Below are 20,299 nucleotides of genomic sequence, written 5' to 3'. Positions count from 1 at the left end.
AGTCAACAGGGCAGAGCCACAGTATTGGTCAGAGTTATAGAGCAGCAAAGCAGGAAAACAAGTGCTTCGGCCCAACTAAAAAAACTGGCAAAGTAGCCCAAACAAACTAGCCCCATATGCCTGTACCTGGCCAATATCCCTCCAAATCTTCTCTACTGATGTACCTGTCCAGGTGCATTTTAAATGTCAATGTCAAATGTCATAATTGTTATGCTTCCAAGATGGCACCCACACAGGCGACTATTTGCATGACTACTAGCCAAAGAAGTAGATCTACAATCACATATTACAATCGCTCCACTCTTAAATCTCAATTCCTACAGCAACATTTCTTACTTTAACTATGATATCTGTACACTGTAAATGGCTTGATTGTAATCATGTATTGTCTTTCCACTGACTGGATAGCATGTAACAAATGTTTTTCACTGTACCTCGGTACACGTGACAATAAACTAAAACTAACTATCTGCCTTCACCACCTCCTCTAACGCACCATCCCCTGACAAAAAATGTTTTTCTGGTCCCTTTTAAAACCTTTCCCCTCGCACCTTAAAGCTACGGCCTCAGGTTTTAAACGTTCCTACCTTGGAGAAAAGTTTATGGCTATTCAGCTTAGTCATGCTCGAGATTTCATACAACTCTATAACATGACCCCCTGCATCCCATGTTCCCGGAAAAAACAGCGTATCCTCATAACTCAATGCATCCAGACCCTGTAACATCCGCATGAAACATTTCTGCACATTTCCCAATTTAATGACATCCTTCCAAATGCCTTATTCACAGTCGTCTACCTATGTAAAAGATAGACAAAGTGCTGCAGTAACTCAGCGGGTCAGGCAGCATCTCTGGAGAAAAAGGATGGATGACGTTTCAGGTCAGGTGTCTCCTCTTTCATGGAACACTACCTGCATATATGTGTCTAGACTTCTCCATTCTACACTATTTCCATGGGCCCTATCATTTACTGTGCAAGTCATAAGATACCAGGAAAGAACTTGCATTTATCCAAATTAAAATCCATCTGACATTCCTCAGTCCACTGGCCCAATTTATCAAGATCCCATTGTAATTCTAGAGGACCATAACTGCTCACTATACCAATTTAGGAGTCATCTGCACATGTACTAACCACTTTTGGAGAGTCAGGCAGCCCACAGGATTCTGGTAACTTAAGGTCCCTGAACATTTACATAGACCACTTTCTCCCCCACCCAAGTCTGAGTTATCCACATTCAAGACGTCAAACAGGCTGCATCATCCAACTGTCAAGCAGATATTTCGGGTTGGTTCTCCAACACAAGCTTTAATTGATACGCTGCAAAGATTTGACTTTGATGTCACAAAATATCTGAATGTCCTGGTGTCAGCCATTATTAAACTGATCTTTAGGGAGGGAGGTAGTCATGCTGATGAAAATGCCAGCTATGTTCCTGTGATCACACACTGGAACGTGGTGGATGTATTGTAAACCATGGTCAAACTATGCAGCAGACCCAGGTTGAGACAGGTATTGCAAGGGATGGGCAAATTGCAGCATGCATTCATATATCACTGTGCCCACTAATTAAATTTTGATTCTTAATTTCCAAAGTGAAATAAAAATTGCTCTGCCAATGTTACACATGTAAACAAAAATCAAAACTGAAGGTAAAATGATCAGATCAACTTTATGTAATCAGCTGCACATCAAATTACATGTTTATAATGGTCTGTTCTGGCAACGATAAACCTCGTCAGTAGAGCAGAACTGAAGACGCCACAGTCAAAAGGACAATTCATAAGTGAGCAATTAGCAAAATATTTCCTGACCATCTATGTAATGCTGCACAATATAGTACATTTGAAGTGAACTGTTTAAAATATTTTCAATAATATTTCTTACTGTTCCCGCCGTGTCGAGGATTTCAAGCATACACTGTTGGCAGTCTACTTCAACTTGCTGCAATAAAAGCAGAATACATCTTAATTAAATCTTCCACAGTCAACTACCTGCTATAAATTAAACACCCTTCTTATATGAATTCTCATAAAATTGGCATTTATTTCAGAAAGATGGATACTAGCGTCTCGAGTCTGCTCCGATCAGTTAGATCATGGCTGAATTGCCCATTTATTTTGCTTTTCCATAACCCCTTAATCTTCATGCTCAACATTTCAGATTTCAGCACTGAAATTCAACTGATTCATGATAAACACCCTTTTAGGGTTATCCACCAGTGTGGTAAAAGTGCCTTTGATTTTAATGCTGAACATTCTCGTTTCAAGATTGTGTGTCCTTTATAAAGTCACCTATATTGGACTGGGTGTTTAAGAAAGAACTGCAGATGCTGGAAAAATCGAAGGTAGACGTTAATGCTGGAGAAATTCAGTGGATGAGGCAGCATTTATGGAACGAAGGAATATGTGACGTATCGCATCGAGACATTTCTTCAGACTGATGTGGGGGTGGGGGTGGGGGGGGGGGGGGAAGAAGAAAGGAAGAGGCAGAGAGTGGGCTGTGGGAGAGTTGGGAAGGGGAGGGGAAGGAGAGAGAAAGCAAGGACTAACTGAAATTGGAGAAGTCAATGTTCTGGCCGCTGGGGTGTAAACTACCAAGCGAAATATGAGGTGCTGCTCCTCCCATTTGCGGTGGGACTAATCCTGGCCATGGAGGAGGCCCAGTCCAGAAAGGTCGGATACGGAATGCGAGGGGGATCCACCTGGAGATCGGGTTGGTTAATGCGAACTCTGCGGAGGTGATGGGTGGTCTTTGTGTGGAATGGAAGCCAAGAGGAAAACAACCTCGAGCTTAGATTTCAGATTCCAAATACACAATTAGATCCTGTTACAATGAGGCAAAGTCATAGAAAGTTTATCCGAGGTTACCATTTGGCCAAACACCAATGAAAGAATTATGATATTTTTTCCCAAGATAGAAATGTCCAACACTAGAGAACATAGCTATAAAGTGAGGCGGAAAGTTCAATGAAGGTGAGTGGGGCAATTTTATTTGTTTTACACAAAGTGGTGGGGCTGGAACACGTTGCCAAAGGTAGTAGTGGATTCAAAAACGATAGTGGTGTTTAAGTTGCATTAGATAGGCACATGGAAGTACAAGGGATAGTGGGCTATGAATCATGTACAGGCAGATAACATCAGTTTAGCTTGGCATCTTGTTCAGTACAAAGATAGTGGACTGAAGGGTTGTTCCTGTCCTGGACTGTTCTAATACTGCTAATAGATATACTGCATATATTCTGCTAAAGCTCAGCATCATTATTCAAATCCTGGGTGGAATCATCTATCTTGGGCATCTGCGGATTAAAACTATTTGAATCTAAATTTTTAATAAAATGGTAGTTCCTGTTTTACTGTGCAGAAAGACAAAAATAGCAGTGGCGTCATTTTACAGATTTGATGACTTATTGGGAAACTAATGCAGGATTTTATTCTAGCTGGTTACAAATTAAGGAATTTGACACTGGAGAATTAAATAATTTTCGTCTGACCAATTAGCATGTGTGAAAATTTGGGTCAGATGAATACGTAATTAGGTAAGAAGCCAGACATCTACTGTTGTACAATTTGACATTTTCTGACAATCTAGCCTTCTCAGAAACTGGGCAAGATTGAAAAGAAAGCCAAAGCAAGGCTTTATGTCAACTTTAGTTTAGCCGAGTTTTGTAGTACAGCGTGGAAACAGGCCTTTCAGTTCAACGAGTCCGTGCCAACCAACAATTACCCGTACACTAGCTTTATCTGACACCCTAGGGACAATTTGGAGATGCCAATTAATCGACAAAACTGAACGTCTTTTGAATGTGGGAGGAAACTGGAACACCCAGAGAAAACCCACAATGCTTAAGAGAGGATGTTCAAACTCCGTATAGACAGCAGCCGTAGTCAGGATCCACCCGGGTCTCTGGCGCCATAAGGCAACAACCGTACCGCTGAGCCAATGTGCCACCCCCTCTTAGTTTAGTTTATTATTGTCACATGTACTGACATACAGTGAAAATCTTTTTGTTGCGTACTATCCAAAAAGACAAAACATGATTACAATCAAGCCATCCACAGTGTACTATAATAATAATAAACTTTATTGTCAGTGTAAATACATACAACAACATTTCAGGCGTACTGCCCGAGCGGAGCTCCAACATATCAGATAAATAATAACGAATAACAAAAATGACAAGAAACCGTTGTCAAGTCATAATGTGCAATATTTCACAGCATAGTGTTGTGGCAATACAAAATATTGGCTATGGGGGCTGTGTGTTCAGTGCGGGTTTCAGAGTGGTGATGGCCTTGGGGTAGAAACTGTTCGTTAATCTTGTGGTGTGTGAATTGATGGGCCTGGAACGCTTTCCTGAGCGCAGAAGGGCAAACAAGTGATGTGCGGGATGAGAGCATGCGTGATGCCTTCCGCAGGCAATGAGAGCTATAGATCTCTTCCAGGGCAGGCAGGTGTGTGTTGGTGATCTTCTGGTCTGTATTGTTTAAGAAAGAACTGCAGATGCTGGAAAAAAACGAAGGTCGACAAAAGTGCTGCAGAAACTCAGCGGGTGAGGCAACATCTATGGAGCGAAGGAATAGGTGACGTCTCGGGTCGAGCACCTTCTTTATTGATGACTCTCTGCAGAGTCTTCTTGTCAGCCACAGAACTGCTAAATAGAGCTCTAGGGGCTATTGGAATCAAAGGATATGGGGAGAAGGCAAGCACGGGTTATTGATTGTGGACGATCAGCCATGATCACAATGAATGGGGGTGCTGGCTCGAAGGGCCGAATGGCCTCATCCTGCACCTATTTTCTATGTTTCTATGTTGCCGTTGCCATACCATACCAGGATGACACGCGTCAGGACACTCTATGGCGCAATGGCAGAATGACACCAGCAGCTGTTGTGGCAAGTTGACTTTCTTGAATGATCTTAGGAAGTAAAGCTGTTGTTGTGCTTTCTTTACCAGGGAGTGCGTGCTAGTTGACCTGAGATCTGCTGAGATGTGGGTGACCAGGAACCTGAAAATAGAGACTGTCCATTCTTTCTCCGTTTATGTGTAGTGGGGGATGATCACCCCGTTTCTTCCTGAGGTCAATGATGAGCTCTTTTGTTTTTGTATTGAGTGCTAAGTTGTTCTCTGAGCACCAGCCTATTATCCTCTGTACTTCCTCCCTGTAAGCAGACTCATCGCCCTTAGTGATCAGCCCCGCCTCTGCTGTGTCGTCTGCAAATTTTATGATGGTGTTTGTGCTGTGGGTCAGTATGCAGTCATAGGTACAGAGGGAGTAGAGGAGGGGGCTCAGCACACAGCCTTGTGGAGCTGCTGTGCTGAGTGTCAGAGTGGGGGGAGTGGTGGAGTCCCATCCTGACCGACTGCGGCCGGTCCATAAGGATGTCTTTAATCCATAGGCTGATGTTGTGTTCGAAGCCTCGGTCGAACAGCTTGGAGACGAGTCTACTGGGTACGATTGTGTTGAATGCAGACCTGCAATCCAAATAGCAGTCGTGTGTATGTTCCGCGTTGTTCTAGGTGGAGCAGTACAGTATGGAGGGCAGTGGCAATGGCGTCATCCGTTGATCAGTTTGCTCTGTGTGCATATTGGTGTAGATCCAGGGTTGATGGGGGGGAGCGGCCTTGTTGTGCTTAAGGACCAATCTTTCTAGGCACTTCATAATTATTGGTGTTAGTGCAACCGGCCTGTAGTCGTTGAGGCAGGTTATGGCTGTCTGCTTCGGAACTGGCACTGTTTCCAATGTTTTTAGGCATGTGGGGACCATGCATTGTGCCAGGGATTGATTGAAAATGTTTGTAAATACACCAATACGTTATGTGGGTGCCCAGGAACCTGAAACTGGAGACTGTCCGGACTCTCCGACCAGACTGGCTGCCTTCCTTCCGTATGTTAACATTCCGGAGTACGTATGTGACATCAGCAGTCTGTGTGATGAGTGGCTGGCTGTGTTTTTTTATTATACAAATACTTTTATTCATAAAATAAAAATAGACATACAGAGTATTAACACAATCAAAGGCTGCCTACGTTGACAGTTTACAAACAAACGATCATCAAATTGATATAACGCCAACTTTATCAACAAAACACTCGACCTCCCGCGGTGACCAACGTTCATGGAAGGCCTCCAAAGTCCCCGTGGATACCGCATGTTCCCTCTCCAGGGACACACGGGCACGGACGTAAGCCTGGTAAAGGGGCAGGCAGTCAACCCCGCTGCCTGGACCCGCGAATGGCCATCTTGGCCAAGCCCAGGAGCAGACGGACAGAGAGATTTCCCCCCCCCACCCCCGCTGTACCGGGTGCCCAAATATCAGGAGTGTGGGGCTAAAATGTAGCCAAAACTTGAGGAACAGCCCTGTGAACAGCCGTTTCAGATAGTTGAACAGGGGCTGCAACCTCTCACACTGCTGTACAAATGGAACACAGTCTCTTCCTCGCCGCAGAAGTGACAGGCGGCTGGCTGTTGGAGCTGAAGTAGTGGGCACTGTTGCTGGTGGATGAGTTGGTATCGTTTTTGTAGTTTGTGATGTGCCGTATACCTTGCCATACGCGGCGGGAGTCTGAGTTGTTGAAGTGACTCTCGATCCTTCGCTTATAGGTTGCTTTGGCATTCCTGATGCCCCTCTTCAGGACGGACCTGACCGCACTATACAGCCCTGTGTTGCTGCCACGAAAAGCCATATTGCGGGCTTTTAAAAGGAGTCAGACGACTTTGGTCATCAATGGTTTGTTGTTGGGAGGTATACGGATGCGTTTAGTGTTAATAACATTGTCTACACAGCTTTTTGTGTTAAAAAAAGTGCAGTGGAGGTGTAGATGTCAATGTCCTCGTCCTCAAACAAGTCCCAGTCGGTTTGGTCCTGTAATTGCCCAGAATATATACAGATAAAGGGTAAAACAAAAAGAGAGCCCCTTGGTTGTTGAAGTCGGATACGACAGCCCCACGCCGTTTTTGTTTTAAACCTCCAGCATAAATCAATGTTAAAAGAAAAGGACATTTAGTTACCTGGAAATTTATTGCAGAAGCAACGATATAAACACGAGGGAGAAAGAGAAAGGAGGTGGACAATTGGGGACGATGAGGACTACGTGAAGCAAACATGGACAAATAAGTTGGAACAAACATCTGGCACATACCTCACATTAAATTCTATGTAATAAAGGACCGGGAGATTGGAAATCTCAGATCAAGTCCTTCAATCGAGCAAATCTCAAATGCAATTTGTTGCATTCCCACTTGTCTCATTAGAAATGAGCTTTGTTTTATTTCTGAAAGATGAATTTGCTCAAATCCTGACCTGCATCTTAAGACTCTCCATCCTAGACTCTGGATCAGTTGAAATGAATATCAAATTTTCCTTCATGAAAATGGTAGAAATAACTTAATTACTCATTGGCAAATAAAGTGCAGAGCACAATGCAAATAGACGGTTCTACTGGGAAACTAAGAAAGGTCAAATCTCACAGCTATCTTATAATGTTTTAATTTAGGATTGTTGCTCACCTCTTTTCATATCCAAACAACAACAAAAGAAGATTTAGGATGAGGTAAAAATTGCAGAAGTGAACTAGAAATTGTTTTTGATCAAAGTTCATCCACCCAAAACATCATCTCACATCTCTCTACAGATGCTATTAGTCCTGCTAAGCGTCTCCAATACTGAACACATAGTGTCAACAATTTATATTTGGCCAAATTATCAGAACAGGCAATTTAAGGATCGTAGAACCAAGCTACAAAGCTGGAGTTAAGAAACATTGGCAGAACAGAATGTTGGAACAGTTGTGGTAATCTGAATGGCATTATGTTCCTGTATTCATAAATGATTTTTCTGTGATAATAATCTAGAGTGGGAAGACTAACATGTTATATTAAATAATTTATGGATATGGCTGTTGATACAATCAGGTTTAACTGTTACAGTGGGTTTGTTACCAGGAAGTTACCAAGAAAATTAATGAGGAAAACAAGTAAACATGGTACACATAGACTTTAGTAATGCTTTGACAAGGCCCCTCATGGGTAGGCTGGTCCAGAAGGTGTTGGATCCAAGGTATTTTGGTGATTGGAGATAGGGGGTCTTGGTGGAGTGTCGTTTTTCTGATTGAAAGTCTAACCAGTGATGTCGCCTTTGGTGCTTGCATGTATAGACTGCAAGTGATCCAATTATTTAATGTTGACGACATGAAGATTGGTAGATTTGTATATAACGAGAATAGTTGTCCAAGGACACAGGGCGGACATATATGTGGAAAGCTGGACAGAGTAGTGGCAGTTCCACAAAGTGGATGTTGGATATATGGAACAAACTGCCAGAGGTGGTGGCAGAGGCTGGGGCAATCAGCTTTTACAAACATTTGGACAGTACGTGGATAGGAATGGGAGGGGGGGGGGAGAGAAGGATGGCCAAATGCAGAAACATGCAATTAGATGGTTAGACAACTTGGTCATCATGGGTGTGTCAGGTCAAAGGGCCCGTTTCCATGCTGCATGATTCTACAACTAGGGCAACAGTTGCACATGCTAGAGGTCGAAAAAAACATTTCGCCAAAAATTATCCAAGTAGTAAAGTCAGTTAAACAGCATGGGAAATTGATCTGTGATACAATTTTGAACACTGCCAAAAGCTAAGCACTGCCGAAAGCTAAACAAAGGGCATTTATGAAATGTCAAACATGAACTTTATTGGTTATAATAGAGAAGTACCAGTCAAGGAAAGCAAATACTTTGCTAGATATGGCCGAAGGTATTGATTCGACTGCAACACCAAATCAGTACAATAAACAGCAGAGCTCAAAGACCGTGCGAGGAAGACAAAAACTAATATTACTTCAAACTAGAGCAGATTAAGCCCAATGAAGCAGCAGTTATTAGGCAAAGCTTTTGTGGGAAGGGAACTGCACTCTATTTTATAAGACAATAACTTGGGCTAAACCAGTGAGGAGAATCCAGGACGAGGAAGCAATCAAGATTAGAAAGTAGCTGATCCACAAACAAAATAACCTGCTTCAAAACATTAAAAAAATGCTAGTATAATAAACAGTGAAGCAAAACGAAAGGACATTGATCAAGGGATATATTGCAACGGCATACATTTCGCACTAAAATTGAGGGGCAGGGACCGGCAACAATTCAGGTTTAAGCATAGCCTCACACCTCCTAGTCTTATTTATTGAAGAAGTCAAGATTTCACCAACACTCCAGAAAAGATGGATGGTTTGTTTCTTTGAGCCACTGCTGTCCTTGCAACCATTGTTCACCCATAAACACATTAGGCGAATTAACCTACAAACCTGCACGTCTTCGGAACATGGGAGAAAACCCGCTGCACCCGGAGAAAACCCACGTGGTTTCAAGCAGAATATACAAACAGCACCCGCAGTCAGGATCAAACCCAGGTCTCTGGTGCTATAAAGTGGCAACTCTGTCACTGCACCACTGTACTGCCCCTGACAAATATAATCTATTGTTAAATGAAAATCAGTGAGTTTTCAATGGTTACTTTTACCAAGTGAGAGAAGGCCAACTTAGTTTTGCCACTGTAAACTTTGTCTAATAGTGGAAAACACCTCTTGAAACAAGGATATGTTGGCTCAGATAATATTGTCCATTTCAAAACAAAGCCTTTATAATTGTGCAAATATTATATTTCAAAAAGATAATGCAGGAACAGCCATGTTCACTTGCAGAAGCAGATGCACAAAGCTGGAAAGCAAGCTCATCTCAAGAGTCAGCTTTGACATCCAAAGTGAAGATGGGTGCAAATTAAATTTAACTCATGCTATACTTTGGGGTTCTTATTGTCACGTGTACCAAGGTACAGTGAAAAGCTTTGTTTTTCAAGCTATCCAAAACAACCCTCATCCATTATTTAAAGTAGAAGGAATAGGGGAGAGTGGGTTTTGGTAACATGATTTAAGTCCCCACCAAACCATACAACAGCTCAAGAACAGGGTTAGAGAACCCAGGTCCAACAGTAACAGAGAAACACCCTCCCCACTATAGGAATCAGACAAATGGAACGCTATGCCTGACAGATTGATCGCTTTGCCTTGATGAGCAGCACACTGGACAAAGAATCAGTGGTTTAAGTTGACTTTGCAATAAATATGAATAAAGCTCAGTATACTTTTCGTTAGCTGTATCATGTACAAATGATAATTTGGCACCATCACTTTGAAGGAATGCAAACTCAGCTTGCTCAGTTTCACCAAATTGCTGAAATGCTTTGTCAAAGGTAACATATTGCTAATTAGTATTGTCTTGGGGTTATGATCCAGAAGCCACAAATCACTAATGACAAATATTAGAATCACAAGTTATTCAGGAAATTTGATTATTTTAAAAAATGTGATACCTAGTTACAATACACTACACATCAAGCCTGCACTTTAACACGTCAATTTTTATTTGATAAGACAAACATCTTAGTGTTGCAATGTTAACAATACTTTAAAATACAAAATTGTTGTAACTGTCATTTATTTTGCAAGACCACAAGCAGACTCCCTCAATCCCAACATCAACCACGCATTATGAAATCTCACCTTTCTGTAGGAGTCTTCTATTGTTGGGTCATACTTCTCAACAAATATTCCCTGAACAAACTGTACAGTCTGAAAATGAAGAAAAAAAACTAGTTTAATATGCAGTAACCACATAAAATGGTTAGTTAATCCCATCTGGAGTAGTGTCCATTTCTGGGACGGAAAAATTGCTTGGAGGGAAAAATTAACATAAGTGGCACCTTGTCTATTTAGAACTGTAAGTGGTTGGCAAACAACAAGCATTGCCACACAACCAAATAGGCAAGGGAGCAGCTGTTGGAAGCAAATTCAGGGAAAAGACTCAAGGTCAAGAGTTCACATAGCATGACAGAACACTGACAAGCTACATGATAATGCCCTACAAACTCCAGAGTTTACAATGCCAGATATAAATGAATAGCAATGGTTTGGTAGATATAAAATTAAGTTGACTTTGAATAGCTATAAAGAGAGTTACAACATGTAAACCATTCTGAATCAAATCGGAAAGTGAATATATTGTGCTTAGGTTATTAATTAGCAATGCCCTGGGGTTCTCCCAATTCAGAAAATCAAAACCATAAATCACTTATGGCAAACATAGGCATATTATTCAGGAAATTCAAATTGCTTTGAAATTTTGATTCTTGGTTATAGGGAGATTTCACGGCAGTCGGGTCACGACCCATGACCCGTACTGTTGCTACGCTACTCCAAAAGGATTACACGTGATGTACTGCAGGTAGGCACTTACCATTGTTTCCAGCGTAGTGGGCCCGTTAAAACCCGCTGAAATTGTCAATTTTTGCACTGTAAATAATTATGGAAATCGGGATAAGCGTGAGAGACATTTAGCATACTTCAGAATTCCAAATGTGAGGAGAAATGACGGTAGATAGAAATGAGAGCTGAAGGGGACAACAACAGCCAGAGTGCGTGCCGAACATTGGCCGTTTGCTCACTGCATTTCATCAAGTAAGGCATTATTTGTGCTTTTTCTTGATTCCTGTGGCATCTAAAAAGTTTCAGAAGTGATAAATCTGGCTGTAAATCGCCCATGGTTCTCGTGGGTTTTTACATACAAAATGAAAGTGCATCTGAAGAACAATTTACAGCCAGATTTATCACTTCTGAGAATTTTTAGATACCAAAGGAATCAAGAAAAAACACAAATAATGCCTTACTTGATGAAATGCAGTGAGCAAACGCGATAATTCCCAATATTTTCAATGTTTATCAAGCACTTTAGCTGCTGTAGTCCCTTCAGTTCTCGCTTCTCTATACCTTCATTTCGCTTCACTATTGGAATTCTGAAGTTGGGTACATGTCTCTCACACTTACCCCGACTCCCACAATTTTTTTCAGCGCAAAAAGTCAACATTTTGGCGGTTTTTAAAAGGTAGGAAAGTACGCGTTTCTAGCATTAGTAACATATACCGGAAGTGACGGATGTCTTCCAGTTGGATTTAGCGGCTCCGTGCGTCGAGCCCTATGACCCAGTGACCTTCCGTGCAACCGCCTATATGATATATTTTAAATTATAAATCCAGCAATGTTATTTGAAACACAATATCAAGTGTCTGTGGAGAAGATGGTTAACTATTTTGAGTCAATATTCAAGAAACATTTGAACAAAAGAAAAATTCCTTGCAAGTGCACTTCGTCCCACCAAGTCCACGCCGACCAACAATCATCATACACAATCATCTACCCTACATACTAGGGGCAGTTTTCAAAGGTGAATGAACCTACAAACCTGCACTTCTTTGGAATGTGGGAGGAAACCAGTGCACACTGACAAAACTCATGCGGTTGTAGGTTGCAGGGAGATTTGTACAAACAGCACCCGCATTTAGAATCAAACGCAGGTCTATGGCTCTAATGAAGCGGGAACTCTATCAATGCACCACTGTGCTGCCCCTGCCAAATATAATCTATTGTTAAATGGAAATCTGGGAGCTATAGATGGTTCATTTCTCCAAAGCTTGAAACAGGGATATGTTAGCTTAGCTAATATTGTCCATTTTAAAACAAAGCTGTCAGAGCTGTGCAAATATTATAATTCAAAAAGACTGGGCAGGAACAGCCATATTCAATTGCAGAAGCAGGTGCACAAGTCAGGAAAGGTAGAGACAAAAATGCTGGGGAAATTCAGCGGGTGAGGCAGCATTTATGGAGAAGGAATAGATGACGTTTCGGGTCGAGTCCTGGGAAGTCCTGGGATGTCAGGACTTTCATATGAAGAAAGACTGGATAGACTCGGCTTGTACTCGCTGGAATTTAGAAGATTGAGGGGGGATCTTATAGAAACTTACAAAATTCTTAAGGGGTTGGACAGGCTAGATGCAGGAAGATTGTTCCCAACGCTGGGGAAGTCCAGAACAAGGGGTCACAGTTTAAGGATAAGGGGGAAATCTTTTAGGACCGCCACAGAAGGTAGTTGAGGCCAGTTAATTGGCTATATTTAAAGAGGGAGTTAGATGTGGCCCTTGTGGCTAAAGGGATCAGGGGGTATGGAGAGAAGGCAGGCACAGGATACTGAGTTGGATGATAAGCCATGATCATATTGAATGGCTCGAAGGGCCGAATGGCCTACTCCTGCACCTATTTTCTATGTTTCTAACAGTGTCATCACCATGTAGTGGGGAAGGGCTCACTGGTGCACTTTGCGAGCCAGGGATTGCGACAGAAGCTGGAGCTGCAAGTGGCTGGGGAGACGGAGTCGGCAGTAAAATGAGGGTTTACTGTACTTGCAACTTTGTCATTTGATGACAAGGTGACCTTCAAACATTACCATGTTTAAGAAGCCTTATTATCTCCTCTTTACAGCTGCCAGACTAGTCCACCTATTTTGACTTTTCAAGTGCACTCCTAGCTGGTTTCCCTCATTCATTGTTGTTATTCATCTAAAAGTATAACCTTATTTAAATTCCCACTAACTACTTCTCCCATTCCCCCTCTCTTTACTGGTCAAGCACATCGTAAGATCATAATAGCACACCAATGGCAAATCCTCCTGGTGTTCAAATTCCTGTCATTTCACTCCTCCATGATGTTGCAATATCCACATTTTGCGGACATTTTGGCAGCAGCAGGTAGTCGTGATGGAGGAAAGCTGTTTCTACCCATCAATGGGCAATGATCAATAATGGTGCATTGATCTTCCAAGTTTTATTGCACTCATTAGAGTTCAAGTAAAGCCAACGCTGAAGGTTGTTGACAAGGTCCATTTCTAATTCCAAACAAAAGTGTAACAAGTTTTACCACCATTTGGGGGCTATGCATAATATTAAATCCAAAATGTTAAATCTACAACCCATTTGGTCTGTAGAGTTGATAAAGCAAGTTCTATCATTATAGAGGAGCCATTATGACTTTCAAAAGGCATTTGGACAGTTACATGGAAAGGAAGCATTTAGAGGAACGTGGGTGCCAGGGTGCCAACTTGGTTAGCATTGACAGGCCGAATCAAAGGACACGTTTCCATGGTGTACAATTCCTAAATTTAAGTTAATGCAGAGGAAATATTACAGGTGAAAAAATAAGATTTAATTTTGCTTTCGCACAAATTCTAGATTTTTTCCCAGTTGATATCCAAATTGCTTACAATCTGGAAGATTTAGTGGAGTGCTTTAATCAAAACATAGCATCTATTGTCCTGGCCAAATTAAATTCATCTCTGCATTTTTGATAATCAAATGATTTATATTACTGAAAGACAGATGAATGCCTTAGGATTGTTTTAACACAAGTAATATCACCCAAATTAGTTTGCATTTATATAACATTTTATATCCACTGGCTATTCAAAATGCATTATTCATCTCATGAGTTATGCTCTGAAATACAATTATTGCTTATGATTGTGAAAGTGACAGCCAATTTGTACAGAGCATATTCTAAAAAAAAAAACAATTCTAAATGTTTTTGGCAGTTTCGTTTAAATTAACATTAGACAGACTCGCTTTTCTTCCAATAACTCTTGGCTGGCAAGTTGTTTATGAACATTAAAAGCACTATGTATATAAAATAGCACATCGTGATAAGATGCTAATAAAAACTAAACATTGGCTGCAGGATCACAAGCAAATCATTACAATGCCCAGATATTAGCTCATGAGTAGAATTCTCTAATTCACCCATGTTCAGACATTTCCAATAGGTATTATGGAAGGGATAGAAACATAGAAAATAGGTGCAGGTGTAGGCCATTCGAGCCTGCACCGCCATTCAATATGATCATGGCTGATCATCCAACTCAGTATCCTGTACCTGCCTTCTCTCCATACCCCCTGATCCCTTTAGCCACAAGGGCGACATCTAACTCCCTCTTAAATATAGCCAATGAACTGGCCTCAACTACCTTCTGTGGCAGAGTGTTCCAGAGACTCACCACTCTCTGTGTGAAAAATGTTTTTCTCATCTCGGTCCTAAAGGATTTCCCCTTTATCCTTAAACTGTGACCCCTTGTCCTGGACTTCCCCAACATCAGGAACAATCTTCCTGCATCTAGCCTGTCCAACCCCCTAATAATTTTGTAAGTTTCTATAAGACCCTGCCTCAATCATCTAAATTCTAGCGAGTACAAGCCGAGTCTATCCTGTCTTTCTTCATATGAAAGTCCTGACATCCCAGGAATCAGTCTGGTGAACCTTCTCTGTACTCCCTCTAAGGCAATAATGTCTTTCCTCAGATTTGGAGACCAAAACTGTACACAATACTCCAGGTGTGGTCTCACCAATACCCTGTACAACTGCAGTAGGACCTCCCTGCTCCTATACTCAGATGTAGCAGATTACACCAGTGCTTCTGATCATGGTCCCAGAAGGAATCGTGGAATTTAGACCACCTTGGGGGAGATAATGGGCAAATGGAAGCAAAGTAAAAGCTCAAGAAATCATCTAAGCTTCTGGACACTTTCCAGTTGCCCATCTCACAGTATAGGGACATGATTAGATGTAGAAAGACACGTTCAATTTTACACATCATTTAGAAAAAAACGTCACCAAGAGGAATGTGCTTACTTATACTTTTCAACCTTGTTCTTTAAGTGAATTGTTGATCCGTTTCGGAGTGATCAAGGTAATAGCAATGGTTAATTAGGACCCACAGGGGAGATTCACATGTACAGGATAGGGCTGGATATTTGCATCTGTTTTCAGAGAAGTTGTAATCAATGCAGAAGGGAAAACTAGTAAGTGGTTTGAACGTTGTTAAAGTAGGAAATTCACCTGCGTCTATGTTACACAGGAAAGGAAATGGAAACTGAAATAGCTCCTTAGTTATGTGGGTGTGTTGCCAGCACCCAAAAGACTGGAGAATTAAAAAAGTGTTCACATTATTTTTTAAAAAGTGAGGTAAACTCAATGATTACAGGCTAATCAGCCTTCCTTTATTGAAGGAAACAACTCATGGCAAAAGGAACTGCCGGTTTAAAAAGCATGGGCTAAGAAACAAATGTCATCATGGCAGTATTAAGGTCAAATCATGCTACATGACTAGTTGGTGTTATTTGATGAGAATAAGTGAGTTCAGTATTTCAACTGCACAGGTCATAAATCACTCGAGATAAACATTCTCGGCAGCTGAGATGTTGCGTGTGTAGAGACCTGCGTTTCATTCGTGGTCAGGATCGAACCCGGGCCTCCGGCGCTGCAAGCGCTGTTGAATTTCTACTGAACCGTTCCCGTCCCCTCTCGAGTGACCCATCCCTGTCCGAAGATGTCCGGGGTGACCCTGGACTGACGGGACACCAGCCCCAGGCTTACCACCAGCACGGAGAAGAATTGCTAAATTCACTGCTCCGGGCCGGTGTCCCGTCAGTCCAGGGCTGTCGGTAACCCGGTGGGGCAGGCCGAACTGGAGTTAGCTCAGATTATGGGAAAGCGGCACGAGAATAGGGTGGAGAGGAATGGCCTAATTTTGCCTAACCAGTCTTATATTGGTTAAATGGCTAAAAATAAAGCAAATGCAACTTAATACACTTGTACAGAATGGGTTCCAGGAGGAACCAGCCATTTGGCTTCATGGTGGGAAGCAGAGAATGGAACATTGTTTTTGAACAGTTGGCTGTGACTGGTGATGTGTCACAAGGATTGCTGCTGGACCTATTACTGTTTGTCATCTGTCACCAGGTGGTATCATAGAGAGTGAAGATGGTTATTAAGAATTACAGCAGGATCTGGATCAGCTGAGCAATTGGGTGCAGGAATGGCAAATGGGGTGGATTTGAATATTGCAGGCAACTGTCATTCTGGGAAGTCAAACCAGGACAGCACCTTCAGTGAATAGGACTATTGTAGAGCAGAGGGACGAGGAATACAAGTACATAGTTTCCAGAAAATGGTGTCACAGGTAGATAGAGTGGTGAAGCAAGTTTTTGGCACAATGGCATTTAATCCAGGAATTGACCATAGAATTTGAGATGTTATGTAACAGCTTTACAAGATGCCGGGGAGGCAGAATTTGGAGTATTATGTCCTGCTTTGGAAAGACCTTGCTCTTGGAAAGATGCCATTAATCTGGAAAGATTGGAGAGATTTACAGATGTTGTCAGGGCTCAAAGCACTGAGCTATAGGGAGAGGTTGGGCAGCATGCACCGGAGGCAGAGGGATTATCCTATAGAGGTGTATAAAATCAGGTCTGAAGATGGGTTTCGGCCCGAAACGTTGCCTATTTCCTTCACTCCATAGATGCTGCTGCACCCGCTGAGTTTCTCCAGCACTTTTGTCTACTTTCGATTTTCCAGCATCTGCAGTTCCTTCTTAAAAACTGTATAAAATCACGTGGGGAATAGATAGGGCAAATGCACCGAGTATTCCTCCCTCTTCCCCCACCAACCACAGTAGGATAATCAAGTAGGGCAAGGTGAGATAAGAACAATTAAATAAGAATCTGAGGGGCAATTGTATGGAGCAAGCTGCCAGAGGAAGTAGTCGAGTCAGGTCCAATAACAACTTTTAAAAAGGCATTGGAATAGGTGTGGGATAAAGGTTTAGATTGATATAGGTCAAACACGGCAAATGGGGCATCTTGGTCAGCATGGATAAGTTAGGCCAAAGGCCCTGTTTACGTGCTGTACGGTTAAACTAGCTTAGAAAAGGTATAATATTGTGTAATTTTAAAACCAAGATCAGTGATGTATCAGTGATGCATCGGAGATGTTGAAGTCAAAACGTATTTTTCAAACCTAATAGAATAGGGATAATTATGCAACATTATTATATTTTTCAGTTGGGATAATTAATTCAATTCTGTCAACCTCAGAATTCAGAAGAAATCAAGCTGAATGGAACAAGGGATAAGCAGCTTTAGTTATGTCTGCAGACCTGAAATATTGTCAGGGTCTGCTTAAAAGCAGAGAAGCAGAGAATGGTGTTCAAAATCAAAAAGCATCCGCTAGAGTAAATAAGATTAAACTGGTTTACAGTACAAAAGATCAGTTACTTGAGGACAAACAGGGGAAAAAGAGAATGAGAACTTTGAAAAATTACACTTCCTGAAAGGGTTGTAAACATCTATTAAATTAAGGGAAAAATCAGCAGAGTAGATTTGCTCCACCAAACTGCCAACGTGGGCAGAAGGGTCAAAATAACCACTCTCACTTTGCCATTCTAGAATATTTAATATTGGTATAACAGAATTGGATGAGTATTGCACCAGAGATGGATCAGATATGGGAGAATTTCTCTGGTGAAGAAAATTAAAAACAAAAAAAAAATCAGAAGAACTATAGTCAGAATGGTAGCACAGCTGATAGAGCTGCTGCCTCACAGAATCAGAGACCAGGGTTCGATCCTGACCTTGAGTGCTGTCTGCACGGAGTTTGCATGTTCTCCCTGTGGCCAGGTGGGTTTCCTATGGGTGCTCAGGCTTCCTCCCACATCCTAAAGATGTGCAGGTTAGTATGTTAATTGTCCTTTGTAAATTGCCCCTAGTGTGTATGGAAAGTGGGATTACATAAAACTAGCATGATTGGGTGATTGAAGGTCAGCGTGGACTTGGTGGTCAGAAGAGCCCGTTTCCATGCTCTCTCTCCAAACCAAATTAAGCAGCTCAACAATGATTCACGTAGAGAAAACACAGCCCCGAGTAACATAACATTTACAAATCCTTCCATTGGGCTCTGGAATAAAAGTAGAGTGCAATTCTGGACTAGTTTCCTTATTCATACTCACCAGCGCAGACTTTCCCACACCTCCCGAGCCAAGGACGACCAGTTTATATTCGCGCATCCTGTGACGTTGCTACACAGCGTCACTATCTGAAAGTGAAAAAATAATTTGCTTAGACAAGGATGTTTGTATGCTACAATGCTAATTTTAAAATATATACATCCTATTCATATTTCCATCTTGCCCTGAGATCTACCCGTTTTGAAGTTGCAACCGTACAATAATGAATACACTAAAACAACTTAATTAGCAGTACAACACTGGCACTCTGATGTTGCATGGATACCATATAGGTAGAAGTTTCTTATTCCATAAACAGCTTCTTGCAAATCAATTTTCATTTGGCAACGTTACAAATTACTGTTGCACAAAAAACTAACCAATGACGAGTAAATACAATCTTCAACCAAATTGAAGATATTTATGTAATAGTCTGCTAATATTTTAATCTAAGAGTTAATGCATGACACAGTTTTCAAGTTATTACTTTCTCCCAATTCAATTACTTTTGGAGAAATGTCTGTCTTTAACAGAGCCTGATAATTACAAGTCAAGAAAAAACAAGCCAACTAAAGTAGCAGCCCCAGTTCTTTTGTCATCATGGAACGCTACAATCTTTTGATACTAACAATGCTGCAATGTCAAGGAAAAGGCACATGCTAGATAAAATGGATGCTACATTATGACAAGTACCCGAGGGTTAAATAGAAAAACGGAATGTAAAATACAAGCTGCCCCAAACTTAAATCAGATCGATTGTGTCAGATTCTGAGACTGAAAAAGCTTACATTGTGTTTTTTTTTTAAATCACACTAGGGTGTAAAATGATTAGTAATTTTGTTAGCAGAATCCTGGGGAATGGGGAAAGAAAATGCAAATCTGAGCTATATTTCACCAGGGGAAAAGGTGATAGTTGAATGAGGAAATGAAGATAAAGCTTAAAATATGTACCAAATATCACCTTCATTAGGTATTAATGCAAGTTAACTAATTTGATGCCCTAAAGACACTAATTATAATTACATTTAGCACTCAAAATCTCATACATATCCCACAAAAATCCAGCAAATTATGCTCCATACAATGAGAACAACACTGGTCACGATGGATTATTACTCGAGTAATTTATGCACATATAGCTGCGTAGTGCAAGTACTTTTCAAAATGAGATGTGACACCTAACTACTCTGGATTTGGTATCCTGCTAAAATGCACATTTATTGCATCCTGTAGCAGCCTACTTCAAAACCTAGGAAAACCTAATCAGCTTAAACACTGTGAAGACAAACTATTCTGAAAAAAATGTCATTTAAAATAGTTTTTTAAATGGTCTTTACACTTTATTGTACATTTCCTAGTGATGCTGTTTACTGAATGTACTTATCAATTAAACACAGATTTATTGCAATGCACAAAGATTTTTGCTCAGTTGACATACCAAGTTACAATCTGGAATTTACTGCCAGATACAAATGGTAGTAATAGTTGCAAATAGCAACTTTATAATTGTAATTGTAGGTACACTGAACGAAACATTTTCAGGGCCATCCAGGACAGGAAAATCAACCAGATATGTTTTACAAAGAGCT

The 20,299-nt window shown here is 41.2% G+C and overlaps 1 protein-coding gene across 1 annotated transcript in view; it reads right to left on the bottom strand.

Annotated features, from left to right (window-relative positions):
- The window catches only part of rap1aa (RAP1A, member of RAS oncogene family a), a 45,668-nt gene extending 26,869 nt beyond the window's left edge, over positions 1-18,799 (bottom strand). Inside the window, exons 1-3 of the mRNA XM_055654856.1 lie at positions 18,714-18,799; positions 10,557-10,625; positions 1,889-1,945 (exon numbers count right to left, since the gene is read on the bottom strand). Coding sequence (XP_055510831.1) covers positions 1,889-1,945; positions 10,557-10,625; positions 18,714-18,770 — 183 coding nt within the window. The 5' untranslated portion in view covers positions 18,771-18,799. The remainder of the gene's footprint in view (positions 1-1,888; positions 1,946-10,556; positions 10,626-18,713) is intronic.
- Between the last annotated feature and the right edge of the window lie 1,500 nt (positions 18,800-20,299).

The sequence above is a fragment of the Leucoraja erinacea genome, chromosome 24, assembly GCF_028641065.1.
Source record: "Leucoraja erinacea ecotype New England chromosome 24, Leri_hhj_1, whole genome shotgun sequence".
Lineage (NCBI taxonomy): Eukaryota > Metazoa > Chordata > Chondrichthyes > Rajiformes > Rajidae > Leucoraja > Leucoraja erinaceus.
Note: the sequence above shows the minus strand (reverse complement) of the source record. Positions and strands in the feature narration are given on the sequence as shown.